This window comes from Osmerus mordax, chromosome 9 (genome assembly GCF_038355195.1).
Source record: "Osmerus mordax isolate fOsmMor3 chromosome 9, fOsmMor3.pri, whole genome shotgun sequence".
Lineage (NCBI taxonomy): Eukaryota > Metazoa > Chordata > Actinopteri > Osmeriformes > Osmeridae > Osmerus > Osmerus mordax.
Window position 1 is genome coordinate 10,749,158 of NC_090058.1, and position 12,062 is coordinate 10,761,219.

The 12,062-nt window shown below is 46.1% G+C and overlaps 1 protein-coding gene across 1 annotated transcript; it reads left to right on the top strand.

Moving 5' to 3' along the window:
* Window positions 1-922: 922 nt before the first annotated feature.
* On the top strand, window positions 923-11,792 carry bmp4 (bone morphogenetic protein 4). Its single transcript, XM_067243309.1, has 4 exons — window positions 923-1,180; window positions 5,933-6,055; window positions 6,934-7,298; window positions 10,099-11,792. The coding sequence occupies exons 3-4, from the start codon at window positions 6,941-6,943 to the stop codon at window positions 10,968-10,970; spliced, it is 1,230 nt and encodes a 409-aa protein (XP_067099410.1). The 5' UTR covers window positions 923-1,180; window positions 5,933-6,055; window positions 6,934-6,940; the 3' UTR covers window positions 10,971-11,792.
* Window positions 11,793-12,062: the final 270 nt, after the last annotated feature.

Consider the following 12,062-nt stretch of genomic DNA (forward strand, 5'->3'; position numbering starts at 1 on the left):
TTGTGTGAAACTGTTGTCATGTTAATAAAGTTGTTTCAATTTTGGTTTGTTTTTTGTTTGTATATGAGGTATGTAGTTGTAATAGGAAATTGTTGAATGTTATACATGTTCTGCATGTTTTGTAAACCTTACTTATAAGCAATATATAAAGGATTGTTTTATACTATTCCTGCAAGACTAGCCTAATGCATTGAGAAGTCGTTTACCAAAACCCTGAAAGTGGAATTCTAAAATCTTCCCTGAACCCCAGATGACGGTTTCCATGGGAACACGATAAACAGTGAGGCTTGGGAGGAGTGCTTGTGGAACAGGAGCGCATAGTTTGTCCATAGCCGTGAATGGCGGTGAGAAGTAGATAGAAAGGCCTAATGGACGCGTAATTATGTCATTATTAACTACGTGGCTGCCAGTTGCGTAGAGTATCTCTGTAGAAAACTTATTTTTGAAAGAAAACAGATGGGAAAAATAGGCGTATAATTGAACGGTTGATATATAGGCTATACACAAGCAAAACAACAGACAGCGCGCGCCCTCTCCAAGTTGGAACACGAACCTACTTGTTTCTCTTCGAGCATTAGTAGGTCTAATTTGTTTATTATCAAAAGGAAGCGCGGCTAAACATTGTGTAGGAAATGTTTTGATGTGAATGTAGTCTAGTGTGCATTTTTTCAATGACGTCGATCCAAAAAGTATATGGACAAACCGCATTATTATTAAGGTCAAATTAGAAAGTTCAAACGACAAAAAAATATAAATAAAATGCGCGCATTGTGTTTTAGTGGAGAGGTGTTTGAGACAACGGATTGGGGTGGGGGCCGAGGAGGAGGAAGGGGGGTAAATTGGGCGGACACATAAAAACTGCAAAGGGCAATAGATGCTTGATCAGTTGGAGAGTCTGCCTGTCCGCGCAGTGTTCCGCCCTCGTGAACTTCTGGAGATAGGAGCCCCGCTGCAAACCTACCGACTTCCATTCCGTCTCAGTCAGTCTCCGTCCATCGTCTCGCCTCTTGTTTTAGAGGGGTCGTTAAGGAATTAATGAGCCAGAGGCACCGAACTTCTCCGTAGGGCTCATTCGGTGTTTTCAGTACATGGTTTACACCTGGGCTGTCTTCGCGTGAGGAAAACTCGCACCTTTTTGTCATATTAACTTCAATCGAGGATACCTGTACCTCTACTGATGGTAAGCGCCGATCGAGTTTACATCTGTGGCATATCCATATGGGCTTGTATTTACGTAAAGAAAGCTTGTAACCTACAAAACGACTTTATAGTTTGAGCGGATTTTTTAAACAGTAGGCTACGTTCAAACACAATTTTGTTCTTATAAACCAACACGTAGGGAATAATCCGAATCACTAACACTAGGCTATCTCTAAATGATCGAATAAACACGATTTATGAAAAATAAATATGTTGGCTATTCGTGTTACTGGATATCATTTATGTAGTAGGCCTATGTAAACGAATGTAAGGAGTTAATGGTGATCATTGGTAATTCAGGCTATAGACATGTTGTGCCATTGCCAGATTGTGTTCAGAATCTGCAGAAACTCGTCTAATGAGGTCATTTTCTGCTGAAGTCTCACGGGAGACACTTTTCTTTTTTTGTGTTTTCTAACGCATGAGTAATAGCACACCTTTATTTATACTGGTTTCTTTTAGTTATTTTGTGGTTTTACAAAACTTGCCGATCGCTATTTACAGATTAAGACACCTGTGTGCACAACGTGTGGCCCCAATATGCGCGTACTTTTTTTCTTAGAAACGCACCCTTGCGTTTACAACAGAATATCGTTGTAGACGGTCTAAATAGCCATTCTTTGAATTGATGTGGATCTTAAATATAGTATTTGTCTTGCTTATTCATCTATTTTCAATTATTGAAACAGGCCCATTAGAATGGAGTCGCATGCGTAAATTAGGCCTGTCCATTTAGGTCACAGACTATTATTAATGAAATGACAAAGTGTATTGCTACCGAATGTTTGTGAATGACAAATGTTTCAAATATTTCAATGCGCCATACAAACTACATTTTGTAAATTACATTATATAACATCACCATAATTAAACGTGTTTAACGTTAATGAAGCTGTGATTAGGTCTACTGACAAAAGTTCACAGTTACAAACCAGTGATTGTTTCACAATCGAATACAAATGCCGCATATAATTCTTTCCAACATAGTCCAGCGCGGACGCATTTTGGCGTCCGGTGCGCAAAAACTTCATAGCCTATACTGTCCAATCTGCAGCTTCCGTTTCAAAACCATTACACTGTGAGGATGAATGTTTTATCATTGTTCAAACATTACTATTTAGCTGTACGTTTCTTAGAGGAAGGACACGTTGATATTGGAATTAAAATAAGGTCAAAGTTAAGCATTCATTGGCATGTTGTCAGAGTGTAACAGTTCATGAAATGTGAAGAGAAGTTCTTATGTTTAGCTACCAAATAGGTCAAATCAACAGTCTCCAATTGCAGGAATGGAAAGTGCCATATTTTTATCGGATCATAAGTGGTTACGCTATCAGAAGAAACTGCCGGGAGCGCAAAGAAACTAGAGTGTATAAATCAACTATAGGGTGCTTGACATTGCCAAACCCAATTGTTTTGTTTTGTCTATTTTCGTTCCATATTACAGGGAGCGCAGGCAACATGTTGAGAGGAGAACTAATCTCTCGAAAGACATATTATTAACGATACGAGTGAGGATAGGCTGCACAAGTCACCTCGTCACCTCACATGATAAAGTTGCCTTTCAGGGATCATGTTGATAGTACAAACATGTCTTAAACATAAGTGAGCACGCTCGGTGGCCACCAGAACTTATAATTGATTTGAACTAAGGGCAAGTGGAGTATCCAGTTTTTTATAAAAGGGATATTTCTTTCACAGATAAACCTATTTTATCCGTGATATTGCAGTCTCAGATTTTTCGTAGTCTTCTTTCACAATTAGGTTGTGGGTATAGATACATCTTTATCAGGTTCATTGAAAATAAGTTATAATCCATGATTGGTTATAATTCACAATTTAAAAAACATTCAATTGAAGTATTGCATAAGAACACTGTCATGTTGCGGTGCAGAAAAGAGCAGAGCAAATATTGAATTGAAATACCAGACAGAGATGTTTTAGCAACATTGTGTTCTTGCTGCCTGAGAGCATGGCATAGAGATAAAAGGCTAAAATTGGGCCCTTCAACTATTGTCTGTTCCCCTGGTAACCCCCCCCCCCCCCCTTCTTCCCCCATCCCTGTCAGATTCCTCAGGAAACACGTCTAAAGGGCCATGTGCATAGTCTGATCACATTATCTCTGGTCAGAAAGAGAGAGAGAGAGAGTTACAGGGAGGCCTAGAGAGGACACCGCCAGGCCAGGCAAGGCCAAGAGAACCAAACTGCAGAGACCTAATTGCACCCTTGACTGTATTTGTAGCAAAATATGCATTGCTGTGTCTTTAGCCTATTTGGAACTTAGGAAAATGTGAGACCAAATTCCCTTTTCCTTACTTATGTCGTGTATAGCAGAGCTAAACCTCTAAACGACAAGGGGGAAAAAACGACCCATCGTGTTACAAGGTTGTCCGACTGTCAACATCACACTTACCACTACTGTGAAACTAATCTGCAAATAGGAACCCACTAATCTCTTTGTTACGGCCAGCTATCTGTCTTAAACGCGTCTTCTGCAGTCATCGCAGCACTTGGAGAATGCTTTCGTTTGAGCGAGTGCCCCAGTAACCGGCCCGGGCGCAGTGTCACAGCCGCTCTGTGCAAGCTCACAGCTTTTTTTTTGAGCTCGTATGAATCCCTGTCATCTTGGGAGAGGCCTCTATCTCTGTACAATGAGCGTTTGTTGTCAGGGATGCACATACACGTTCCCCCCCCTCTCTCTCTCTTTGCAGCCTCCCCACCCCATGGGTAATAGAGCTGATCATGTTCTGAACCCTCGCCCCCCTTCTGCCACTGGTTCTCACGGACAGGCGGGGACATTCACTCACTCACATACACACGACACAGCACTAAACTGTTTCTAACACACACACATGTACATGCACACATTCACGCACACCACCACTTTCTCTCACACACAGAAACAAGTGTCACGCCCAGGAACAGGGGGTCATATGGGGGTCATGGTCTAATTCTGTTACCGAAAAAGATATAATTGATTGCCTGTACAGTAAAGCACACATGGACTAAGATAAACACAAGAGCTATGAAGCCAAACAGTATAACACACACATACACACCCTGTGTATCATAATGTTTCTGCTAATGTGCATCTTAGCTGTTGTAATGCTTGGTCCAGTTCCAGTGGACACTGTTCCAAGCGATGACCCAACACTTGCGTCGCCCTGGATTGCCGTCAGCTGAAGAGTCTCCCGTGCTCAGCCCGTTTCACACACACTCTTTAATTATATTGTGTGTGATTCACCAATGTGCTTTTCAACCAATAGATTCCTAGTACCAAGTTGCTTTAGTTGGGGTGGTGCAAATCTAGGCTATGAGTGTCAGCTATGCAAGTGGTACAACGTTTAGGCAGGGGTGTCAGGGGGTAGGGGTCATTGTCTCAGTTGGCATAAGATTGTTTGACATCTTCTAAAACTCACGATTTCCTTTGGCCTGGTTTATTTAGCAGGCCCACATTAGTAAGTCTAAGAGTTGGAAAAAACCTTGTTGTGTCTGTCTGCTTCTCTCATCTGTGGAAACGATCCGGTTTCGGAGTCGAATCTGGCCTGAGTGCCAAGCCGTGGCCCTCATGACAGTTGGACGGATTGCAGCTTAGAGACTGCAGTTCTGGAAGCTTTCTATAAAGAACATGGGCTGTTAGCACCGTGTGCCTGTGGCTGGGTTTGGTGGGAGGAGGGCTGCAGAGCTGCAGATAGCAGGATCTGCTGATGAGTGAGTGGCGATGAAGCGGTGGGCCTGTCATTAGGGGCCAATGCAGCCTGTGTGATCTCAGGAGGGAGGTGGTGGGTGGGGGGTCAGTAGGGAGAGAATGGGTCAGTCTTGTGAGGGTGGGGGGGAGACCTAGGTGGGCCGATTACAGGTCAGTCTTCTTCAGAGTGGGTTGAGAGGGAATCTTTGAGACGGGAGTCATTTTCTTTTGGAGCACCTTTTGAAGACAAATTAGCCCTTCTACGCCTCTTGCCCCCCTTTCATATGTAGATTGATCCTCTCTCATCAATGCAGGGCTATCATTGTGCCATCAGATAGTTGGGCTCTAATGAGAGGGGAAGGCTCCGGGTGGTATGAGTATGACGAGGGCCACTACTTGGCCGTCTGTGTGTCTGTCTTACACTGTCTGTCTGTCTGTCTGTCTGTCTGTCTTACACTGTCTGTCTGTCTGTCTTACACTGTCTGTCTTATACTGTCTGTATGTCTGTCTTACACTGTCTGTCTGTCTTTCTGTTTGTCTTAAACTGTCTGTCTGTCTTACACTGTCTGTCTGTCTTCTCTCTGTCTGTATGTCTGTCTGTCTTACTCTGTCTATCTTTCTGTCTTTCGGCTTTCCCATTGGTGTTATTTAGACAGTGATAATATATCAGTTCCTATGAAGGACAGAGCTGTTTAAAAGAGTGGTAAATATGCAATGTGGCATGTGGCCTAAACTCTTCACCCTTTTTTCCAAATGTTTTTGTAGTCATATAGTCCTACATAAACAGTACATGAGCCTGTTGAATGTGTCTGTTTTCACATGGTGTGTTTTGAGAGCACCAACCGAGTACATAAGTGATCTGCTCTTCCTCTGGTGTGCCTGTTACAGTAAATAGAACATTAGCGTAACCTTTTACCCACGTGTTAATGTGATAAGCCTTAAAGAGAGACTGGGTTGCACACACACACACTAACACACACACACACACCTAGTCTTCAGTGTCCTAGGCTCTTATTATTGCCCTGTTTTCCCCTGTGATGTTTTCAGGAACAGGGTCATTCCAACGTTCTCAGGCAGCCCTCCAGCACCAGCTAACATTTCCTTGAGGAACGCGTCCATTGCTGGCTCCCAACAAACATGGACTGTTTTCCCATGCTTTCTTTTCTGTCGGTAAGTGGACCACGCCGATTCAATTTGTGTCATGTGACGGTATGCCATTGGTACCCCGACCCCCCCCCCCCCCTCCTTTTTCTTCTCTGATTGTGTTATTTATAGGTTGACCATGCCCTGGCTCGATGCTCGGGGGGTTGTGTTGAGTGGGATGGTTAGAGGGAACGAGGCAACCGTTCCTGTCCTGCCTTTTTAAGGGAAACCTTGGTGAAATGTGCAGCACATGGTCCTTTGTTTGAGTCCGCCTGTTTGTCTGCCTGCTTGCCCACCTGCCTGTCTGCCTGCATGTCTACCTGCCTGTCTGCCTGTCTGGCTGCCCGCATGGGTCAGACTCACAGAGACTCCGTCTCCTTATCGAGTTAAGAATTTGCTCTGACCCCAGGGCTGCCTCTCTCTCCTTCCTCTCTCCCTTATTGGTCTAATAACACTGGAGAAGGGAGAGGGGGAGGTAAAAGGAATGGCCCTCAGATTCCATTCAGAAAGCTGGGTTCTTAAAGCAGCTGTTTACCTTGGGAGGATGTCGCCAGAGATAAAGTCCTATCTGATGGGAGGCCATTTAACTGTAAACAAGGCAGACGGGACGATTAGAGCCAATCTGAGCGCGCGGGCATCTGGGACATTAGCGAGGAGGCCTCTGTGAGTAAGGTTCCTCCTTTAATGGTGGGGATGAGGAGAGGGGACACGAATGTTACATGTCACGTACAAGAGATTTTGCCATTTCTCTTGCTCTCTCGCTCCCTCGTTCGGACTCTCTCCCATGTCCTTCCTCATTCTTTTTTGTTCCCCCTCCCTCCCCCTCGCCCGCCCCTCCGCCCTTCTCATCTCATGTCCACTCTCTCCTCACCCCCTTATCTCTCCTTGCTTATCTCCCCTTCCAGAGACATCATGATTCCTGGTAATCGAATGCTGATGGTCATTTTATTATGCCAAGTCCTGCTGGGAGAGAGCCACCATGCTAGTCTGATACCTGAGGAAGGGAAGAAGAAAGTGCCGGGCCTCCAGGGTCGCACGGCTGCTCAGAGCGATGAACTTCTGCGGGACTTTGAGGCCACGCTGCTGCACATGTTCGGGCTCCAGAGGAGGCCGCGGCCCAGCCGCTCGGCCACGGTGCCCCGCTACCTGCTCGACCTCTACCGCCTGCAGTCAGGCGAGGCAGAGGAGGCTGGCGCCCACGACACCGCCTTCGAGTACCCCGAGAGGTCGACCAGCCGCGCCAATACCGTGAGGGGCTTCCACCATGAAGGTGAGGAGGACAGGGGGGAGTGGGAGGAGGAGGGAGGGATGGTTAGGAGGAAAAAAGAGGGATATGCTGCAGAGAGAGGGAGGGATTGGAGGGGGGGAAGATGGCCTGAGGAGACAACACGCCGGTCTGTCTGTGTTTTAGGCAGTAACAGAATGAATAATTCAATCAATTCTTACATAACAGCCACATGTGATCCCAAAATGGAAGCTTTGAATGAGAGTTGTCTTCTGTAGCTTATTTCCTGCCGTCATTCACAAAAGGCACAGACAGAAGGGGAGCGAGAGAGAGAGATACAACCACTAAAGAGACCAAACCATGGTCAAGGTAATTGGTTGGCGCGCACCTGGAATAGCAGAGGCGTGGGAAGAAACACAACCTCAAGAAGTCCTCTCCCATTCTCCCGGTCCTTGCCTCTGCACATTCCGCTCGTTCAGATGGTAGCTGACTTTGTTAGCGTGGGGCGTTTCCAGTGGAGAGGAAAAAAATGCAACATTTCCTACATCCCTTCAAGATTGTTATAAGACATCCCCACCCACCCCAACATAAACTACAGACGATTAAGGATGTGGTCACAAAATGGTGGCCAAAGAAGGGGCGGAATTCAGGCCTGACAAGTTCCTCACTTCTCCCGGGAGTCTCTGTGGTCCTACAAAACCCTGCACAGTGTGTTTGGTTTGCAGCTCAAGGAAAAGCGTACCTCCATATTATTGAATTACACTTCTCACCCCACCCTGCACTAGCACAGTTTAAAAAAAACCCTCCCTGGGATTTCTCTTTCTGTCTCTCTCTCTCCCTTTTTCTCCCCCAGTCTTTGCACTCTCTCTCTCTCTCTCTCTCTCTCTCTCTCACTCACTCACTCTCTCTCTCTCTCTCTCTCTCTGTCTGTATCTGTCTGTCTCTCTCTCTCTCTCTCTCTGTCTGTCTCTGTCTCTTTCCCTCTCTCCCCCTCCAAGTTTATATGGCGGGCCCTTCGAGAGGGCCCTCCCTCAACATACAATTATCTTTAATGCTATTCTGCAGAATTCTAAATAAAGTCTTTGCTGCCATCAGTGTGGGTCCAGGGATCAGACAGGAACAGGTCAGAGCGCTGGGAACACAGGCCGAGGACGCGCTCTGAGAGAGGGCCCGGGACGCAGCCTAGACAGGAGGCTCACAGGGATCCGACTGTGTGTGTGGGGCCTGAAACTGAAAGCATGCTAGGGAGACGTGCGTCAGGGAAGGAAGGATAAGAACAAGTTTGAATAGGTGATTAGGGACAGCCATCATGGAACACCAAAGGTGATGACAGAGGGGAACAAGGGCCTTTCGATGAGTGTGCTGTGTACATTACAGTCCAGTACCAACCTGCTGGCATCTCACTTGTGGGCCTTCACAGTGAGAGGGAGGTGTGTATGGAGGGCAGAGACAGGCTGAGCTGGAGGGCTGAAGAAGAAGTCTGCCCTGAGGAGGAGGAGGAGGAGGAGGAATGAGTCAGCCTTAATGGGATCTGAGTTCTACACACAAACAAACACACACGCACTACCACGGCAAAGCACCAAGGCCACGCTGGAAGCACACTCCTCTCCGGCCTATGATGCAACGCTTGTGTGTGTGCTTGTGTGTGCATGTGCGTGTGTCTGTTCACTCAAAGATTCTAGTGGTATTTTAGTTTCCGTCCACCCAGCTATGTTAATAACATGCTTGAGGTCTTTCTGAGTTTCTAAGTTGCTTGCTTTCATGTACAGTAAAGTCCATTGTGTGAGGCTTAAACTAAGGGAATGTATATCTCACCAATTCCAGTTTGATTGAGTAAAACACTTACAATGAGACGAGAAACAGTTTGTTTCAGCGAGAGAGAAAACAGGACTGGAGAGAAACTCAGACGCCAAAGATGACAAAGAGGTTAAAAGATGCGATAACCCTCGTTAAAAATCCTCAAGGAATTCAGGACGAAAAAAAAAATCTGTTTTCCAACCCTCCTCTTAGCCGCCCCCGTTGCTCCGCCACCAAACACCCGTCTGTCAGAATCTTAACAATTATTCACGATGAAAATGATAAACGTCCCAAGTTAACAAACTGCCGAGCCAATCAAAAACACAGCAGGTTTTAATAACGAGAGCCACCTGGGCAAGATTAAGGTCTGGGTGTGAAATAACAGGGTCGGATCGAGCAGGGAAATAGCAGACACAACATTCCTTTCCCAACAATGGTGATCTTGCCAGAGATCTGCAGACTGCACACGGAACAGCTCCCCCTCCTCTGTGTTTATTCTGTAGCAGTGCTCCGATAATCACCACTCTCCTGGTAATGCGTGTTTCAGCAATGTGCCCCAGAGAAAGGCACCGAGCGAAGAGCGGGCGATGATCCCTGGATGGATAGATAAGGACGGATAGAGAGAGCGTGTATATTTGGACTCGGAATCTCTCCGCCCCCACCATCCCTCACCCCCTAGGCTCGTGAAAAGCGAACATGTACATTCTTTTGTGTCAATTAAGGCATGTTAAGAGTGCAGAGGTATGTGTTTTGCTCAGTTGAAAGCTGTCTTCCATAACCCCTAACTGCAGGCGATTGGAGAGCGTGTGGTTGCAATCACGGAGATTGACAGAAAGGGAACCGGTTCAAAGATCAGAAGGTGTAAGAGTTTTGGAGGGAACGAGTGAACAGCGAGTGAGAAGGAAGAAAAAGAGAAATAGTAGGGGCACTTTAAGTACAGGACAGTGGTTTGTTAGTTCTGTGGTAGCTGTTACTGACTTGGCCTGGTGATCAAATTCATTGTAAAGCTGCAGACATTGACCTTCTTGTTGCTCTTCTCTTTTGTCAGAACACATGGAGCGGGTGCACGAGGCCAGTGAGGCAAGGGACGGGGAGGCCACGCCCCTACGCTTCCTCTTCAACCTCAGCAGCATCCCCGAGGACGAGCTGCTGTCCTCGGCCGAGCTCCGCCTCTACCGCCACCAGATCGACGAGGCCATCGGGCGCGGCGGTTCGGACGGCGGGAACGGCGAGGCGCTGCACCGGATCAACGTGTACGAGGTCCTGAAGCCGCCACGGGGCGCGCAGCTGATCACGCGCCTTCTGGACACGCGGCTGGTGCGCCACAACGCCTCGCGCTGGGAGAGCTTCGACGTGAGCCCCGCCGTCCTGCGCTGGACACGGGAGCGCCTGCCCAACCACGGGCTGGCGGTGGAGGTGCTGCACCTGGACCAGACGCCGCGGCACCAGGGCCGCCACGTCCGGATCAGCCGCTCGCTCCCCCAGGAGCCCGGGGAGGACTGGGAGCAGCTGCGCCCCCTGTTGGTCACCTTCGGCCACGACGGCAAGGGCCACCCACTGACACGGCGCGCCAAGCGCAGCCCCGCTAAACGTGGACGCAAGCGCAACCGCAACTGCAGGCGCCACGCACTGTATGTAGATTTCAGCGACGTGGGCTGGAATGACTGGATAGTGGCGCCCCCGGGCTACCAGGCCTACTACTGCCACGGGGAGTGCCCCTTTCCCCTGGCCGATCACCTCAACTCCACCAACCACGCCATTGTGCAGACTCTGGTGAACTCTGTCAACACCAACATTCCTAAGGCCTGCTGCGTGCCCACAGAGCTCAGCGCCATCTCTATGCTCTACCTGGACGAGCACGACAAGGTGGTCCTAAAGAACTACCAGGAAATGGTGGTGGAGGGCTGTGGCTGCCGCTAGCTAGGACTAAGACTACAGACAATGACTGGGCGACTCAAGGCAGGCTGCAGCTTGCACAGACACTAGGAAAGTTACTTTAACTCCCAAAAAACTTCACTTGGACCCTTATTTATAACTTTTATGTTCAGATGTATGTTTGTCTGTTTTTTTTTTTCTTTGACAATATGATCATATATTTTGACAAAATATATATATTTATATCTACATATTAAAAAAATGAGTGCGTTCTTATTTTAAACATAAATAAAACAGCTGTACAACTTTTGATAATGTATATTAGATTGTATAAGGGTTTTTTAAATGAGAAAATTGTTAAAAAAAAAGAAAAAAAAAATCTGAAAAGAAAGTTTATTTACTGGTAATATTTATTGCTTTCATATTATATACATTTACATGAAAAATAAAAACATAAATTGCCTTTCAATATTACATTTGAGCAGATCACAAGACGCACCATTTGTGTACTTAAATTAGAGCACTGCGTGAAATTGTCACAACACTGATTTACTACAAATCAGTTGAAGTAATCAGAAATGTACATGATTTTAATTCACCTCTTTACATTGATCTTTAATGATTTTGTTAGATAGGTCCCTTGAAATTGAATCAGTTTTATATTTGTTTTGAAATAACTGTTAAAAACTATCAAGATGACATGGGTTGTGAAAAAAATGAAAGATCCATGACTGTTTTACATGAGTTTGAACTGAACACTGAGGCCATTTTGAAATGTATTGAAATAATTGTTGCAATTCATGAAAAAAACAAGAAAAAACAGAGTCATCTTTCTGATACTCTGTCTCTCCCAAATAAAAGAATGTTCGTTTTCACATCTGCCATCAAACAGCTTTCACTAATTAACAATTAGATTTTTTGATGTAGGCCATTTAAAACCAATGTATAGGGAACGAACTTACCTATTTGTATTAACAATTGGTAACCTAATGGACAAGCTAGGAAAACGGTGTGGTTTTGATAATGAGCTGGCTTGAGGTTTGCCTTTGTTAAACTCAAATTTCACTTTTATGTCAATTAGGCCAACATGCTGTGGTTAGACACTCGCTAATCCAATTGCCGTCTAGGCGGATTGTT